This window comes from Leopardus geoffroyi, chromosome D1, assembly GCF_018350155.1.
Source record: "Leopardus geoffroyi isolate Oge1 chromosome D1, O.geoffroyi_Oge1_pat1.0, whole genome shotgun sequence".
Taxonomy (NCBI): Eukaryota; Metazoa; Chordata; class Mammalia; order Carnivora; family Felidae; genus Leopardus; species Leopardus geoffroyi.
The window spans coordinates 112,247,809-112,265,557 of NC_059329.1; the positions used below are offsets into that span (position 1 = coordinate 112,247,809).

Here is a 17,749-nt window from a genome sequence, read left to right on the forward strand (position 1 = left end):
GAGGGATGGATGGATGATGGGTAGTTGGATGGATGATGGGTAGTTGGATGGATGATGGATGGGATGGAGGGATAGGTGGGTGGATGGATGGATGATGGGTGGGATGGATGGAGAGATGCGTGGGTAGTTGGATGGATAGATGGATGATGAGTGGGGATGCTTGGGTGGGTGGACAGGTGGAAGGGACGGAGGGTGGGAGGAATGTCCCAGATAAGTGTTTGGGTCCTAACTCAGCTTTGGAGAACTTCTCCTTCTCCCGTGTGGCTTCATTTTAAGCAACCTGGTTCTGAGTGTGTTGCCTTTCCAGTGACAAAGTCTGTGGTTCCCCCATGATTGGTCCCGTCAGTATCAATAGCCCCAAGTGCCTGATCCAAGATACCTCACAGGATGGAAAGGGGGTTGCAATCTAGCTAAGGCCGTTTTTCCATGCTGAGCTGGAGGAGCAGGGGCACAGTAGGGGTGTTTGAGCAGGAGGCAGGCTAGACCCAAGGCTGAGCACGGCTCTAACTGTCAGCTTGATCCTCAGGGCCCTTGGGAGCGAGCGTTCCTTCATCCGGGGACACGGGGCAGGGCAGTTGCTCCAGATGTCAACTGAGTTGTCTCCATCCCTTTGCTGGACTGAGAGCCACAGGACCCTGACCTATTATTCCCTCTTTCCTTCCCTCCCTTCTTCCTTCCTTCCCCAGTTACTTACTAGGACCCTGTTATCTGCCCCAGGCCCTGTTAGAGGCTCTGGGGATAACATGAACCAGACAAACCTGGCCTTCCTGGGCCTTCGTGCTAGAGGGAGACAGCAAGGGACAAATTAAGGACAGCGTTAGTGCCCTAACGGGCCTGCCCAGCCACATGGGCCCAGGAGGGAGGTCTGAGCAGGAGAGATGCCAGTGGGTTGAGCCGGGCTCCTTCTGAGGCCCGGGCTCCGGGAGGCTCTTAGGTCACTGTGACTGGGCCCACCAGCCCCCAGCCGGCGGACCCCAGGGCCCTGACACCTCCCACCCTGCTCGCAAGGCTGAGGTGCACCCTTGGAGCTCTGCCAACCGTGACAGGGAAATCTCGAGTTCGATTTCTCTACGCTGACAGCTGCAGGGTGATTGATATTCTTTTCTTGGCAGGAAGAGAGTCACGTGGAGGTAAAGTGGTCACGTAGGAAGCCACCGTGTACCACACGTACCAGTGAAGGGTGGCCGGCCTGCTGCAGGCCGGTGTCACCGGGCAGGCCAGGGAGCACGGGGACCGGTGTGACGTGGCCGGCCATGCCTTTGAGAGGGCCTTCCGTCCCCCGGCAAAATCCTCGTCCCTCTCTTTCCCTCCCTCCTCCCTCTGGCCCCATCTCTGGTGTGCCCCCCCAGCCTGCGTGTGGCCCGCGCGGCGGCAGCTTGATCTCGGCTCGGGGAGGAAGCCACCCGGGTCACTGGTGGCCGTGTCGCTTCTCCGGAGGTGCCCTGCGCCCTCGTCAAAGTTGGCGCTTTGCAGGGTGAAACTGGGGGGGCCTTCGCGTTCTTTTCTGCATACCTGGGCCTGCTGAGACACGGAAGGCCCCAGCTCTCTGGCCTAAGCCCGTGGGGATCCCCCCAGACCAGGGAGGAAGGACAGCCTGTCATGCACTCAGAGGGGGGTGTCTGTCCTGGACAGGGCTCAGAGGGGAGGGGGCCCCCCCAGACCCCTACCTGGCGCTCGGGACTCAGACTCAGTGCCCAGGACGCCCACCAGGGGCCCAGCAGAGCCCGCATCTCGGCACGGGAGTGGGGCTTCTAGCTCCTGGGGGGACCCCATGCACCCCAGTTCCGTAGGGGGCTGCAGAGGCCGCCCACCAGCCGGCCTGGCCCCTAGTCCTCCAGAACGTGGACCCGGCTGAACACAGTGTGTAGCACCTAGAGGAAGCCTTAAAATCTAAAGAGAGCTCCTCTTACAAAGATCAGAGCAGGCAAAGCCCAGGGTTCTGACAGCGAGGTTTGCCTGCACTTGCCTGAGGATGCATTTTGCTTCTCTGATATTTGCCTCCCCGCTCTGAAGAGAGAACTTACGTTCTCCCCTGAGTCCTGTTCCTCAGAGCTGCAAAGGATCCCGAGGACATGGAGAGTTGGAGGGTCATTTCTAGGGACCGCTGGCTCCCTGGTCCGTGGAAACAGGTCCCCTCCCCGCGAACCGTTTGCACACGGTTGGTTTTCAGAGAATTACTTGAAGGTGTCTCGTGCACGTAAAGGTCACGTCTGTCAGCTCCGGCCTGTGGGGCAGTGGGGGCAGGCGTATCCGTCAGGGCTGGCCACCGACAGCAGAACCCCAGACGTTCATGGCCTCCCGGTTCTGGAGGCTGGAGGTCCCAAGATCCTGGGGTCAGCAGGGCCGAGTTCAGGGGAGGGCCCTCTTCCTGGCTCGCGGCCGGCTGCCGTCTCACAGTGTTCTCCACGCGGACGTGGTGAAAGAAAGCTCTTGTGTCTCTCTCTCTCTCTTTTTTTTTTTAAGTTTATTCATTTTGAGAGAGACAGAGAAAGTGCGAGTGGGGGAGGGGCAGGGAGCGAGGGAGACAGAAAGCCCCAAGCACTGTCGGCACAGAGCCCCACGCGGGGCTCGAACACGAAACCGCGAGATCGTGACCTGAGCCGAAACCAACAGTAGGACGCTTCACCGACTGAGCCACCCAGGCGCCCCTCTAGTGTCTCTTTTTAGAAGGACACCGGTCCCTTCAGATCAGACCCCCACCCGCACAACGTCATTTAACCGGAATCACTTCCGCAAAATCCCCATCTCCAGATACAGGCACAGTGGGATTAAGGCTTCGACATGACGAATTGGGGCGGGGAGGGTGGGGGGACACCCATGCGGTCCCTAGGACGGCGTGTTTGTGGTGGGGACGTGGCATAGTGTGCTTCCCAGGGACCAGCGCACGATGTGAGTCTGGGAAACCCACCCCCCAAAATGTTAAACTTAAGTGTTGAGAGATGGGAGGAGGTCACAAGGCAAGCCGTGTCACACGGAAGGGAGCAGGGGGCCCCTGGGGCCGTGCTCACACCTGCCTCGCTCCTCCTTCCTGCCTGGTGCCAGCCGAACGCAGAGGGTCCAGCCCACGCAGAGGGTCCTGGCCGTGGGACTTCGGCTCTGCGTTAAGGTTGGAAAAGCATCGAGTAGCCACAGGAGTGGGGTTTCTTTTCTAAAACCTGCAGCCCTACCCTGGTGTCTTTCCTAGGACGCTCTCTACGTGTTCATACAAGGCCTTCCAGCTTCCAAGCTCATTACCATCCCTGCCCAAAGCCCGGGGGGGCAACGGGGTGTGTGCTGATTTTCACGAAGCCATGTTAATCAGACAGCCCATCTCAGGAGACGAACGTCGAGCTCTCTCTACATCCCGTGAGGTTTTTCAAAATCTTGCCACTGGTATTTCTCTGCTCCCAGAGCCTGGTGGTTTCTGTCCTTTATGAAGAATGACATGGTGTCTGACTGGGACCACCAAGAACCCTGAAGGGAAAAGCCTCACAGGATTGGGCTGTTTTAGATCAATTCCGGATCAAATCATGCAGAGTCAGGGTTCCATAGGGATTCTAGAAGCTTCTCTCCCATCCTCACCCGCACTTAAAGAAGTAGCCCGTTCTTGCTGAGGAGCACACCCCCCCCCCAAGCTGGGGGTCCCCGGGGGGCTCAGTCAGTTAAGCGTCTGACTTCGGCTCAGGTCATGATCTCCCAGTTCGTGAGTTCGAGCCCCGCGTGGGGCTCTGTGCTGACAGCTCAGAGCCCGGAGCCTGCTTCGGATTCTGTGTCTCCCCCTCTCTCTTCCCCTCCCCTGCTCACACTCTGTGTCCCTCTGTCTCTCAATAACAAATAAATGTTAAAAAAAAAGAAGAAGAAGAAATTAAAAAGGAGGCCCCTACCGGCCTCCCCTGCCAGCTCAGCTCCCACGGCGGTGGGTTCTTTGAGAGCCTCGTGGGAGCCGAAGGGTTTGTGTGGGTCTCCGCCCTGCCGGAACGGGAGCCCCGGGGCTCAGGGCTGCGTCCGCCGTGCTCCCCTCCGAAAGCCCGGTGCCCAGCCCCGTTCCCGGCATGTGGCCGGCTCTCGAGGGGTTTTGTTGAACGAATGGACAGCGCACCATAAGCCAAGACTAGGAAGCAAAGTTACGTCTCCACTGGCCCTCACTGCTTGCTCTCCCCCAGCTCCTGTACCAAGAGTGGGCGAGTTACGGGGTCTTCTACAAGTACCAGCCCATCGACCTGGTCAGGTGAGAGGGGGTCGCCGGGTGCGAGCAGGCCCGGCCGCTCGGAAGGAGGCGGTGGGAGGCGAGTCCCTGGTGGGCAGCCGCACTGCACTGACTGTTCCACACCCGGGAGCCTGTCTGAACTTGAGCTTGGGTAGGGGGCCCGAGGTCCCCCACGGGCCCACAGATTCTTCTCCGTCCTGTTCACCCCCTCCTCCCCAACCCGCAGCCCGGGCCCCACCCCGCCGAGTGGTGAGGCTTCTCGAGTCTGTGGGTCGGGAGGAAGACGAGAGCCGTCCTCTCTCCCGGGGCGGGCAGGGGAGCGGAGTAGGCGACGGATGTCCTGTGGGGACTTGTAGACTGGAGTCCAGCCCGTCGAAACTCATAGAAGCCCCTCTAGGAGCCAGAGACCCTGAATACGTTGGCTTCTCGCGCTCACGCTGACCGGGACCGGGGACAGCCCCCCGGGTAGCCCCCTGCCCCCCCGCCAGCAGCACCCCACCTTCCCAGGGCCCCCACCCACCCTCCGAGTCCTGCTCGGGAGAAGCCGGGGCCCCAGTTGGAGCCGCTCCTTTGCGGGGTGGGCAGGGGCGTGGGGCGAGCGCAAGCCGGTCTCTGTTTGCCCCGCGGCGCAGGAAGTACTTCGGGGAGAAGATCGGCCTGTACTTTGCCTGGCTGGGCGTGTACACCCAGATGCTCATCCCCGCGTCCGTGGTGGGGATCATCGTCTTCCTGTACGGATGTGCCACCGTCAACGAGAACATCCCCAGGTAGGCGGGCGCCACACCCCTCGTCCTGGCACTCAGCCCCCCGGGAAGCCGCGGCCGCGGGTTCGAGCGCTGAGCGCGGGCGTCCTTTCCGAGCACAGACGCCCTGGGAGGCGCTCTCCCGTCCGGAGGAAGACGTCCCTGAGCATCCGACTCCTTCTCGCCCTTTGGAGGGTTTTTCCCCCGCTTTGAGCTTTCAGTCCCTATGTGATGAGAACATCCACTGCCTCCCGGTGAGCTCCGGGAAGGGGACAAACCACCGTGCCTGGGCTCAGCCCCCGGGTCCCTCTCTTCTTGGTTCCAGCTTCCCTTGTCCCCGGGGCTCTGGGACGTGGTGCAGGGGCAGACCCAGGTCTTTGAGCTCAGAGCCGACGTTCCCGCTGCCGTCCCCCGACGGGCACGTCAGGCATGGGGAGCTCGTGGAAGAAGGCCGGGGTCCCCGAGGCGGCCTGGCCTCGTGCCGGGGTGTGGCTCTCCCCACGTGGCAGCCAGAACATGAGTCCAGTGGTGGGAGCCTGGAGGCCGCTGGCCCCCCCTTCCACGAGCTTGCAGTCCCTCGGGGAAAGTCCTAGAACATCACTTGCTTCGGCTGTATTCCTTACGACTTGGCCCAGTGTCTCCAAAGCAGGGCTGTGGCTTGGAAAATTCATCTGTAGTTCCCGTCAGGGAAGATCCAATGAGCCTCTACCTGGGCAAGAAAGTGGCTCATTACGACTCAGCAGTGCAGAAAGGCCATATCCGGCAAATTTTTGTATAAATGGTGCTGTGATGCATGAGTAACACCTAAAGTATTCCACCCACCCGGAATCAAAACGGTAAAGGAATCTGGCTTATGTCCCCTCCAGGGTTATTTTGGGCACAGACAGGCCAGAGGAAGCTTGTGCCTTTGTTGGCTAATGTGACATGAGGTCACCGTGCTTGGGTCTGACTGTGGCCGTCAGAGTAGCCTAGGTGTGGCGGGGATTTAACCCCAGGGCCCCGAGGGACTTGGCCAGTGTCCGGGACCCCTGGGGACTTCTCCACCTCCTTTCCTCCCTCCCCTGGAGGGCAGCACCACCGGCTGCAGCCTCAGCCAGGAGGCTCTGCCCTGGCAGGCGTGTGCGCTCCCCCACAGGGATGCCGAGGTCCCCTCGGCCAGGCCCACACCCCCGCCCCCTGACACGGCAAGAGAGGCGAACAGCATTTCCTGAGGATTCCAGAGGAATCTCGGAGATTCTCGGCCTCTGCCCGCTTGGTGCCGTGTGCGAAGCAGGAGGCGTGTGTCCCCTTTGGAGTCCGATCCGCCCTGCCCCTAGAGGAGCCGCCTGCCCGCCCCACCGCACCCATCCACTCCAAAGAACAGACCTTCCCGTTCCTTGTCTTTATTTTGGCTGCAGGTGATGAAGGGTGCGGCACAGGGTTTAAAACCAGCAGAAAAAGGCTTTTTGTCTGGCTGGCCTTGTTTATGCCAACGCGGAGGAGGCCTGCCGCCCGGCCCTCCGTGCCCCCACCCCCACCCCCAGGCCAGGTCGCCGTGGCCCCGGGCGGCCTCTATCAGCAGGAAGGCAAGGGTGGGACGTCCCACCCCCTCTCACACCTGCCACCCAGCGAGGGCCTTCAGCAGAGAGGAGGTTCAGCCAGGGCGCACACAGCCGTCTGGGCTTGGTTACCGCCGTGATACTAACGATGGGCACCACCGTTCCAGGGCCTTCCTGTGCTTTCCCGTTGAATCCTCTCGACAGCCGACTGCGGGGACAGCTTCATTCCCAGCACCCCCCCCCCCCCGATACGGGTGGGGAAACTGAGGCCCAAGGAGTTCGAGTAACCTGCCCCAGGCCGCACAGATGACAAACGCTAGAGGCTAGGCTGGCTCGGGGGGCCACGCTGCCCAGCGCCTGCGTGTGCCGTCCCCCCCTGCCCCCCACGCACGCGCGCTCGCTCCCCCAGGTGCCCCGAGGCAGCAGCCTTGCTCTGATTCATCTTTGCATCTGCGGTGCCTCGTACGTGCCTGGCACACACATTGTATTCACGCTGTTTTCCCAGCTGCTGAGGGTAACTGAGAAGTGAGCCAGAAGGCCCCCCGCGCGCCGGGCAGAGGAGGGTCGACGGGAGCCTTCCGGCGGGTGTTGATTAAACACCGACTGCTGTGGGCCGGGCACGATTCTGCACACGAGTCTGGGTGCCGCCAGAAACAAAACACTAAAACCGCCCTCCAGTTCAGCCCCTGGGGATGAGCGCTCCCGCCCGGTGTCTGTTCCTGGCTCGGTGCCTCGTCCAGGCCGGCAGGGAGGAGAAAGTTCGGGGCAGGCCAGAGCCGGGAGGGCCTTACTCCGGCCCCTCTCCTCATCTTCCCGAAGGAGAAACTGAGTCTGGGGCTGGATGGCCTGGCCAGGGGCACAGAGGGCGGGCATAGTCAAAGGAGGACCCGGGAGCAGGAGGCGAGAGCCGGGCACGGCACGGGCTCTATGGACAGAGACCGGGACCCCGTCCCCGCTCTGCGGTGTGGCCCAAAGCAAGTGCCGTCCCTTCTCTGGACTCCTTCCTCCGTCAGTGGACGCGGGAGAGTCTCATCGTCCCCAGAGCCGGTCTGGGCCAGACGACACTCTTGCAGCTTCCGGCTCACGCGGCCGATGGCCTTCGAATATCGTATCTCGGCGTGAGCAGGCGTCCGGCCCGCGCGGGCAGAGGCCCTGTGCGGCCCGGCCCGGGGACTGGCAGCCTGTTCCCTCTCTTCCAGCATGGAGATGTGTGACCAGAGGCACAACATCACCATGTGCCCGCTGTGCGACAAGACCTGCAGCTACTGGAAGATGAGCTCGGCGTGCGCCACGGCCCGGGCCAGCCACCTCTTCGACAACCCCGCCACGGTGTTCTTCTCCGTCTTCATGGCCCTCTGGGGTGAGCAGAGAGCCGCCGCCCGGCTCCGGGGGGGCAGGGGCACTCTGGACGGGCCCCTCCGTTTCCTTCCTTCTCCTTGAGATCATCGAACGTGGGAGGGAGAGTCGGGGGAGATGACGCCCCGTGTTGGGCTGCGTCCCAGAGGCAGACTGGTTCTCCCGACCCAGCCACCAGCCCCTTGTGCAAAGCTGAGGAAGGTGCTCTGCTCTTGGAAGCAGCCCTCTCGCCCGGGACCGGGATCATTGGCCCAGGAAGGCAGGTGCCTCAGAACCCGGAGTGCCAGGGGATGCTGGGAAGGCTGACGGGGCCAGGCGCTGGGGCACATCGCTCGTTAGACCCTCAAAGCCTCCCTGCAGGGTCCGCGTGCCCACCCAACAGGGAAGGACGCCAAGGCTTAGAGACACTTGGTGCTGCTTTCCCAAGATCACTGAGCTCCTGAGCGTCCAAGGGGTGTATCTGTCCTGTTTCCAGAGCCTGTGCCCTCTGGACTCCGGTGCCACCCGAGTCCAGGGCACTCAGCTCCTCCTCCGGGATGCTTCGTGGCGGTTGGGTGCATTTGGGCAGGCGGTTTTGGATTAGCAGACTGGCCCGTTCGCTTCTCTGTGGCCCTGTGTTACAGCTTTGCCAGTGGAGGATCGGGATTGGAGATTGGGATTCGGGCCCTGGGCAGCAGCGTGCTGACCTGTCCCCCGGGTGCCGGAGCCCCGGTCCTCGCCTCCAGGGGCTCCCATCTAGTAGGGGATGGAGCTGGGCACAGGAGCTACGGGTCCAGAGGCCTGGAGGAGGAAGTCAGGACAGACTTCCTGGAAGAGGTGTGAGCCCCTCGAGCTGGGTTCTAAAGACGCTGAGGGCAGAGATGCTGAGCACCTGTGGTGCGGGGACTCGGCGTAGAGACAGGGAGGCCTGGGGACAGCCCGGCCGGTGCCTCCCGGAGCCTCACGTTGCTGCTGAAGGGCCGCCTCCGGGGCTCCGCACACTCGGTATTGTCCCCGTGCACGGTGGGCAGGCGAGGGGCAGGGATGGGCTGAGAAGCTGCTTATTATGCACGTGGGGACAGAGGCTGCCGCCGGCCAGCCAGGCGTGCGGTTTTTACCCGTCAGCGTGACCTAGATCCGCAAGGATCGGTCAGACGGAGAATCCGGTGCAGGCGGTTCATTGCTGCAGCGGAATGGGTCGTCGCAGACGCACCGGAGCCCTCCATTCGGGAGGATTCTTCGGAATCTCGGAATCCTCGAAGGCGGGACCTGTGCTTCCCGACTCGGCAGCTGCCCCGGGGCTGCCTGGGGAGGTCTGTCGTGGCAGGAGAGAAGGGACGACAGGCGGAGCCAGCCTCCGCGGCAGAGCAGAGCCGGTGCCCGGGCTGCACGTTGCCGAAATCCTCACCGGGCCTGAACCCGCCCCTGCATGGCCCGGCAGCCTCCTCCCCTGCCCATGAGAGTCTGTTCAAACCCAAGGTGGGGTTTGAGAGAATCCTCGGCGAGGTCCGGGAGCGCCGGGTGTCCGGGGGCGGGGAAGGGAGGGGGACAGGCTGAGAGGCGTCTCGGGGGAGGCCCGGGAGCAGAAGGCTGGGCATCGGGCCCGGTTCCTCTGGTACATTTCTGCATTTGCTGGAAACGGGGTCGGGGCGCCTGGAGTGGCCGCCAGCTGTGGGATGGGTCCCGGTGAGGATGTGAACTGGACCGTCTCCCCTTGGGTGCTGTGTAGACCCCCCACCCACCCTCGAATCTAGAGAGCCGTTTGGTGGCCTTAGCAGGAGCCCCTGTCCAGGGGCCTCCCTCCCCAAGACCTCGTGCCTCGTGCCCCAGGCCCGACGCTGCAGCCCCCACCTCTGCCTGCTTGGTCAGGGGGTGGTTCCCAACAAGCACCCTCCACGTGGGCCCCTGGCTCTACTCACCCGTCCGGGGTGCCCAGGCCGGCACCCCCCCAGTGGTCCATAGGGTGACCCGTGAGCAGTGCCCAGCTCCTGAGCTGCTCGGACGTGGCTTAGTGCCCCTCTGACTGTCGGCCCATGCTGCCCAGCGGGCATTTAAACCCCTCGGGACTGGGACTCCAGCCCCACCTCTTCCCCACCTTGCCCCGGAAGCCACGTGGCACAGGTCAGAGGCACTGGCTGCGGAGCCTCGGCCGATGCTGAGCGCGTAGCTGAGCCAGTGGGGGTCCTGCCGCCGGCCTCGCACCCGCTGGGGGTGCTTACCACGCGGGGCAGTGTGAGAAGTAGGGAAGATGTGTTGTGACGGTGCCTGGCCGAGGGGGGCTGCCCGTGTTCGGGGAAGCCTGGGAGGCAAAACTGATGCGTCCGCTGCCCTTGAAAGGTTACGATCGAGGAGGCAAGTGGCAGCAGCGTGTGCAAAGGCCCTGTGGCGGGGGTGCGGGGCCGGGTGAAGGGGTCTGCCAGGGGCAGGGAGCAAGCGGGAAGGGTGCAGGAGGATCCCAGAAGCCCAGCCGGGGCCCGTGTCCTCACAGGGACGGATCAGAAGCCAGTGCCGTCGGCCTGCTGTGCCAAAGGTGTGCCTGTGTCCCATTCTGGAGTCCAAGCAGCAGATATCAGGACGGCTTGGAAAAAAGTGAAGGGAGGGCCAACCCAGCTGCAGTGGGGACAGCGTGCGGTCACGCTCGTCACCACAGCGAGCTCCGCGGCAGGTGCTTGGGCCAATGGTGAGAAGCCGGGTTATCCTGAGGGAGGCACAGCACGGCCGAGCAGGCAGGGGGCCTGTAGGAAGGGTCAGCAGCCGTCGGGAGACTGTGTCGCCTCCCTCCCCAGCCCCGGGCTGCCGGTGCTGTCCCACCCAACTCACTTCCCTCGACGGGCGCTCTAAGAGGAGCCCAGCCCCCAGACTCCAGGTGACTCTGCAGAGAAAGGACTCGGGCCTTTGTTTCCTCTCTCACGCGGGCCGTTCCCGACGGTTGAGGAGAAGCCGGCAGGCGTGGCTGGGCTGGTTTCTTGTGACGCACGAGCGGTACAGTTAGAGCGTCCCCCCCTCTACTCGTGACAAGGCCTGTAAGGGCGTCGGCCTCCTGGGTTTTGCCTGTCCCGGGCGTGGCCTCTGGATGGGGAGCAAGCAGGCCCCCCGGGTTCCTGGAGCACGGACATCGGAGGCCAGCCCGCGAACACGCCTGCTTCCGCGAGCCTCTCGGAACAGATCGTGGAACAGATGGTGATTTATAGGTGGCGGCCTTTCTCCTCGGCAAAGCAGCCCTTCGTGTCCATTTTCTCCCTGCCCGGTGAGAGACCGTTCCCAGGCAGGGGGCGGGAGCAGAGGTCCCGGGCGCTCGGTGCAGAAATGAACCGTCTTGAGCCGTAACGCCCGTGTTTCCGGCCGAAAGGTGTCGGTACCAGGTGTTCAGAGACGGGCTCCTGCCCAAAACTCCCCGAGAGCTCCGTTGGCTTCCTGGCATCGCAGGCGTCGTCTTACGCGTACCAGCGCCTCCACGGCCGCCCGCGGGAACACGCGCAAACGTGCCAACGTGCCGCGCCCGAGTCCGGGAAGGGTGGGCCAGCCAGCGCCCGGCGGTCAGACTCGTCCCTCGCTCGCTGGGCACCTGCAGCCCGTGCACACTCGGGCAACTGTCCATCCACCCTGGCTCCCGGGCGCCCCCGCCCAGGCCCAGCCCGGCCCTGCTCCCCGAGCGGCAGCGGCCCTGGGCTCGTCTGTCCCGCATGCCTGAGCCGAGGGTCTCGGCCTGAAACAGCCTCCCCGTGGTTCTCACGCTGGGCTCCCTCCAGACCTCAGCGCTGGGCCGCTCCCCCACCACCCCCCACCGCCCCCCGCCTCTCTGGTCTGGTCCCAGGAAGCCCCAGACGGAGCCTGGGACACCGGCTGGCTGGGCGCACGGCCTCCCGGGCCTGCTGCGAGCTGGGAAGGTGCCCCTGGCAGGTGCATCTGGCGGTGCCCCCCCCCCCCCGCCCAAACCCGGTGGAGCAGAGCTTGCACAGGCTTGACGCTTGGGTCCCATCCCACACTCAGCCGGCTCGGCCCTGCACCGGGCTGGTCGCATACAGCCGAGCGCTTAACGGCACCACTTCCCGGGCCAGACCCGGGGTCGGGTCTCTCCGCTCAGTCAGCCACCAGCTGTGTGACCTCAGGCAAGTTGCTTCTGCTCTCTGGGCCCCAGGCTCCGTAAAATGGGGATCGTGATGCAAGCCACCCTGGGGGTCGCTGGGAGCGTTGGGTGCATCATTCCTGGTGACACAGTCGGGCCCGTGCCTGGTGCTGGCTGTCGCGTTGTGTCAGCTGTTACGTGGGCTCAGCGAACACTTGGTTTTTGAAACCCTGGCAGGCTGGAGCTCCGGTGTGATCCCTCACCCCGTGCCTGGGGGCCTCTGTCAAACACGTCACTTTACCCCGTTCGGGGGAGACCTGCTCTCCACCAGGCACTGTGCAAGCAGCTTAGCTGCTGTGCTCAGTAATGCCCCCCGTGGCCGTAGCAGGTAGGCGGCTTGATGACCCCATTTGACAGATGAGCACAATTGAGGCCGCTGTCCCAGGCTTTCTGGCGAACCAGAAAGAAGAGGCAGGTGCAGAACCTGAGCCCTCGCCTCCTGATTCTCCAGCCCCTTCCTTGGCCCCTCCTCCCTCCTCCCTCCTCCCTCTGCCTGCACCGTGAACCCTCTCCCACCGACACGCGTGCTCCACACGGGCCTTCCTCATTCCCGATGGCATTGCCCCAGATTTGCTCTCACCTGGACAGCTTCCCCATCTGCCCCCAAATATGCCTCCCTCCCCTCAGAACCTGCCCCGAGGGCCAGACCCCGGGAGAGGGCCCTGCTGTGGGTGACCTCAGTGCCGTCCCAACAGCCCTGGAGCAGGGCGGGGGCAGGGGTCGGTGGTTACTCTCTGATGGGGACGCTGCAGCACAGAGAGGGCGTGATTGGCCCCATCAGCCGGCCGGCCCTGCGGGGATCTCGTGAGGCCACACCACTCCCTTGGAGCACTTACTTTAGGAAAAAAGGAGCTTATTGTGAATTGAGACAGAAGCCACAGGAAAGAGCCGGGGCGGGGGGGGGGGGGGGGGGGGGGGGGTGGGGAGGGCTGGGGCACGGGAGGTGCGGTCCAGCCCCCGCTGGCGCAGGGAGGCAGAAGGGGACGCCCCCTCGGCCCTGGCCTCTGCACAGTCGCCGTCACGCGTAATTGGCCGAGACCGCGAGGTTCGTTTTCTTTAAATCCCCCGTTCAGCCGTTTGTTCGTTTCCCGCTAGGGGATCGTTTTCCCACCGGTGCGTCTTCTTTCTTGTGTCCTTTCTTCTGTCCCCCGGCTGCTGACGTTTCTGCTGGCACAATGGCAGAGCCACCAGACCTGCCACCGCCCGTGGCGGGAGCCGGGCCGTGTCACCTCCCGCTGCTCTAACTTCACGTCCACTCCGCAGTGGGGTCCGCGTGCCCCTGCGCTGACACGCCGGGCCCAGAGGCGTCAGCTCCCTGCCGCCTGGGATTTGTGACATTTCAAAGCCTCCGATAAGGTGCCCCACCAAGCAGCTCGGAGCCCCACTTAGCTACTAGCTGGGATCAATTTTCTGGAATTACGGCATAATGATGGGGTTTTAACTGCTCGTCAGTTCCGTGCAGAACAAAGCAGGTTGTTTGATTTGCGCCCCGGCTGCAAGAAGGCTCAGAAAGGTGGCCCTGACCTTAATGAAATGGCGGAGATGTGATTGACATCCCTCCGGGGGCTGGGCTGGGCCCGGTCAAGCCCCCCAAGCCAGCAGGGAGGGGGTGTCGGGAGAGCTGTACGGCCAGTGGCCGCTCACGAGTCAACCCTTGTTCGGGGCGAGCAAGGGCTGGGGGCCTTCGCGCCCGAGCCCCGTCCCCCACTGAGCGGTCACGGGCGTTTTCAAGGTCCATCTGCCGGACCCGCAGCTCTCAGGGGGGTGCGTCTCTGGTCCCCACGCGGAGGAGTTCCTGTGGGTGGCATTTCAAGGAGGACGCGCCCCTGGGCTGACGCGGAGCCCTGCCTGCCCCCAGGGCCCCGGGGACTGACACCCCAGGGATGGGCTGGGGAGCAGGTGGCAAAGGTTTGGGAGGACAGACGGACGGGTCGGCGCTGCAGACCCTCGCCTGCCTGCATACGGGCGGCCTGCTGGGCTTGTTCAGAATGCAGATTCCGTGGTGCCCTGGAATCTGAGTTTTAACAAGCTCCCCATGGGGCGCCTGGGTGGCTCAGTCGGTTGAGCGTCCGACTTCGCTCAGGTCACGATCTCACGGTCCGTGGGTTCGAGCCCCGCGTCGGGCTCTGTGCTGACAGCTCAGAGCCTGGAGCCTGCTTCAGATTCTGTGTCTCCCTCTCTCTCTGGCCCTCCCCCCGTTCATGCTCTGTCTCTCTCTGTCTCAAAAATAAATAAATGTTAAAAAAAAAAAAAAAACAAGCTCCCCTTCTGCCTCCCCACCCTTGGCAACCACCGATCCGCCGTCTGTCTCTACGGGTTTACCAGTAAATACTCTGGGTGTTTCCTGTAAGTGAAACTATACCATATGTGGCCATTTATCCTACCCAGACAGGGCGGCGATCCTTCCACGAGAGCCAGGTCCTAGGAACGATCCTCAGGGGGGTCGTGAGGCCCCCAGAGTAGGCTCTGTGAGCGAGCCCCCAGTGTAGACGGGGGGGAGGGGGTGCCGCAGGGGGCAGGGGCGGGGTGGTCATGTGCCCAGGGTGGCTCCCGGGTCCCGCGCTCACCTGCTGCCTCCGGGCTCCCCTACAAGCATGTGTTTGTCGACCATTGTGTCACAAAGACAAATGTTTGAAGAAAGAAGAATTATAGCTCGAGCGCCTGCTTCCATCCTGGCCTGACTCCCTCTTAGGCGTCTGTCTTCGTGCTCTGCTGTCCTCCGGGCTCTGGATTTCGGGGACCTGGGCTTGTCTCTTGGGCCCGCTGGCCGTGGTGCTGAGGCCACGTGGCCATCCTTTTGCGCCCTGACCACGTTCAGCACACGGCTTGCCCTCAGATGGGGGGGGGGGGGGTTGGGGGAGGCCGCCAGCCCGACCCGGCCCATCTTGGCATCTGTTCTGGGTCCGGTTTTCTGCCCCTTATGAACCAGTCACCGGATGGCTCAGAGCCTCAGTTGGGGCGCCCGTAAAGAGGGGTGTGTTATCCCCGCCTGGAGGCCTTGAGGCTGGGGTGGGAAGAGATGGGGCGTGCAGACACTGGCGGGGCTCACATCACGTCTGTGCGACGTGACCCCCTTGTCACGCTGGCACAAACCTCGCGGGAAGCGAGGGAACCTCGCGAGACCCACTGCTGTCTGCGTGGTCGGGGTGGGGGCGGGGCTCAGAGCACAGTTGAGAAGGACGGGCACTCGCCTGTGAGCCCAGTCGCTCACAGCGTCCCTTGAGCTGAGACCCCGGGACTGCCCCCGGGCGCAGCGTGAGCCCTCACGTCCCCTGCCGCCGGCCAGGCCTGAAGTCCGCAATGACTCTACCCCTTGGCTCCAAAGCTAGAGAGACAGCCTCAGCGCCAGGGTCCAGCAGCGGGGCCTGGTGGGGTCTGTGGCCAAGTGGAGAAGGTGCCCCCAGCCTTTGACGAACGATGGTCTCCGCACAGCTCCAGCCTCCTGGTGCCAATGCTTCCGAGGTTTAAAGAAGCAGGAAATTCATTATTTTATGTGAAATGTTTTTATCTCTTAGACATAAGAGAAGCCACATGAGGCTGGTCTGTATACCAAACGCACTCCTGGCCGTCGGGCTCCAGTCTTGGTCCTTGACCCAGATACCTCTGGGAGAGGGTCCTAGTATCTGTCCTAAGATGTCACAGCACGGTCTCAGCTCAGGTCATGATCTGACATCATGGATCCTGCTTGGAATTCTCTCTCCCCGTCTCTCTCTGCCCTTCCCACTCACTCGCTCGCTCTCTCCAAATAAATAAGGAAACATTAAAAAAAAAATGATCGGGGGCGCCTGGGTGGCTCCGTCGGTGAAGCGTCCGACTTCGGCTCAGGTCATGATCCCACGGTTTGTGAGTTCGGGCCCCACGTGGGGCTCTGTGCTGACAGCTCGGAGCCTGGAGCTGCTTCGGATTCTGTGTCTCTCCCTCTCTCTGCCCCTCCCCTGCTCTCACTCTGTCTCTCTTCTCAAAAATAAGTAAAGATTTTTAAAAAATTAAAAAAAAAAAAAGATTTCAGGCACAAATTCTAAGCAAGAGTGCCTGGGATCAGATACCAGGTGACCTGGGGCAAAGGCGTTAAACTCTCTGTGCCTTTGTTTCCTCATCCATAAAACGACAGTACAAGTTTGGCCAATTATCAGACTTCTTTTCGCTGTGATTATTATTCCCTTTAAAGACAAGCAAGTGTCCGTACAGAGGGCTGGTCAGGTTTAAGTGTAGATGCTGGGGCCAAACAGGATCGGGTTCAAATCCCAGCCCTGCTGTTGTCCCGCAGTTGACCTTGGGCATGGCATGCAACCTCCTGCGTCTGTGTGGTCGTTGGTAAATCCGTGGACAGAAATCCTTCCTACTGCGTGGCGTGGGTTGCGAGGGCCGGGCTAACCCGCCGGTGACTTCCGAGCACAGGGCGCAGTAGAGGGGAGTCCCCCTGAACCCGTGGTGGTGTTAGCACACGGGCGGGTGGGGCCCCAGAGGCGGAGGTGGGGAGGGCCAGCCCGGGGACGGGGAGGACACGGGAGGCCGGACGGGGTGGGTCAACAGGCCCACCCTCGGGGTGCGCCGTCAGCCCTTCTGCACGTTCCCACGCTCGCTCGGCCTGAGCGCTGAGAGGAGGGGTTGCCACGGGCCGGCGGGCAGGACAGAGGAGTGAGGTGCCTTCCAGAACGGGCGTCGGGTGGAGAAACCCCCTCGTGTCTTCCTTCCTGGGAGACAGTGCGGCCTCAGCCTGGCCCGCCCGGCCCAGCTTTCTCCCAGCGGCCACGGCCACGGCCACGCTGCTCAGCATGTGGTTGCTGGACGCGCCTCGGTAGCCCGCGGGGCCGTCTCTGCAGCTCCCTTGCTTTCCCGTGCCCCGTATCGCCAACGGGAAGGCCCTGGAGGTCAGAAGGCGGGCCGAGGGAGGGATGGGTACTTCTGCCCGCGTCCCCTGCTTCCCCGGGGCATCTCCGGCAGAGGCTTTTGCCGGCTGCGTGGCTCTGACACCCACGGGAAGCCCCTCCCCCCCACACACTGTGACGCTGGCTGCTTGGGGGTGGCCCAGCGGGGCTCTGACAGCACAGCCTCTCGTCCCCCCCTCCCTGACCTGCCCGGCCAGCGGCCTCCTGTTGCTGAGTTCCGGCCGCTCACCTCCGCCCTTGTCTCCTGGGCTCTCCCGCTGGCTGGGCGGCCGGCTCCCACGATGAAATCACCCCCATTCGAAAGACCTGGAGAGGTTCCTGGTTCCTGGCTGGGCCCGGCTGGTTCAGCAGCTCATACCGAAAGCACACCCACTGTGCACAGACATGTGCAAACTCAGAGGCCCTGTTCTGACGCCTCCTTAATGCAGGGGGGGGGTACTTCTGGACGGAGGGGGGGTGCTTGTGGACAGAGAGGGGAGCTTGTGGACAGAGAGCGGCGCTTCTGGACAGAGGGGGGCGCTTCTAGATGAATGAAAGCCCTCTGAACCTGAAGCTGATTCAGACTCAGACCCCCTCCTTGCCTGTTCCGAGGCCGCATCCCTTCCTGGTGACAGAGCTCACTGCTGGGGGCTCGCCCAGAGGTTCCGAGCGGCACACCTCACTTTATTTCTACTTGACCCTGCCGCTTACCAGACAAGCCATTTGAGTTCCTCTGGGCCTCCGTTTCCTCCTCTGGAAACCCAGAGAAGGAATAGCACCTCCTTCCTCTGATGACTGTGGGAGGGTTTGGGGTTTTCTTGTTTCTTGGGGGGGGGGGCTTTAAGTTCATTTATGTATTTGGGGAGAGGGGAGAGAGCGTGTCCAAGTCAGGGAGGCACAGAGAGAGAGAGAGAGAGAGAGAATGAGAATCCCAAGCAGGCTCTGCACCATTA

General features: G+C 62.9%; 1 protein-coding gene across 14 annotated transcripts in view; it reads left to right on the forward strand.

Moving 5' to 3' along the window:
• Positions 1-17,749, forward strand: part of ANO1 (anoctamin 1) — an 84,648-nt gene that overhangs the window by 33,122 nt on the left and 33,777 nt on the right. For all 14 annotated transcript variants that reach the window (XR_006714345.1, XM_045486236.1, XM_045486226.1 and 11 more), the window contains 3 exons: positions 4,143-4,207; positions 4,819-4,953; positions 7,667-7,827. Coding sequence is in view for 13 of the 14 variants with exons in the window: in XM_045486236.1 (XP_045342192.1) it covers positions 4,143-4,207; positions 4,819-4,953; positions 7,667-7,827 (361 nt within the window). In the remaining variant the exon portion in view is untranslated. The remainder of the gene's footprint in view (positions 1-4,142; positions 4,208-4,818; positions 4,954-7,666; positions 7,828-17,749) is intronic.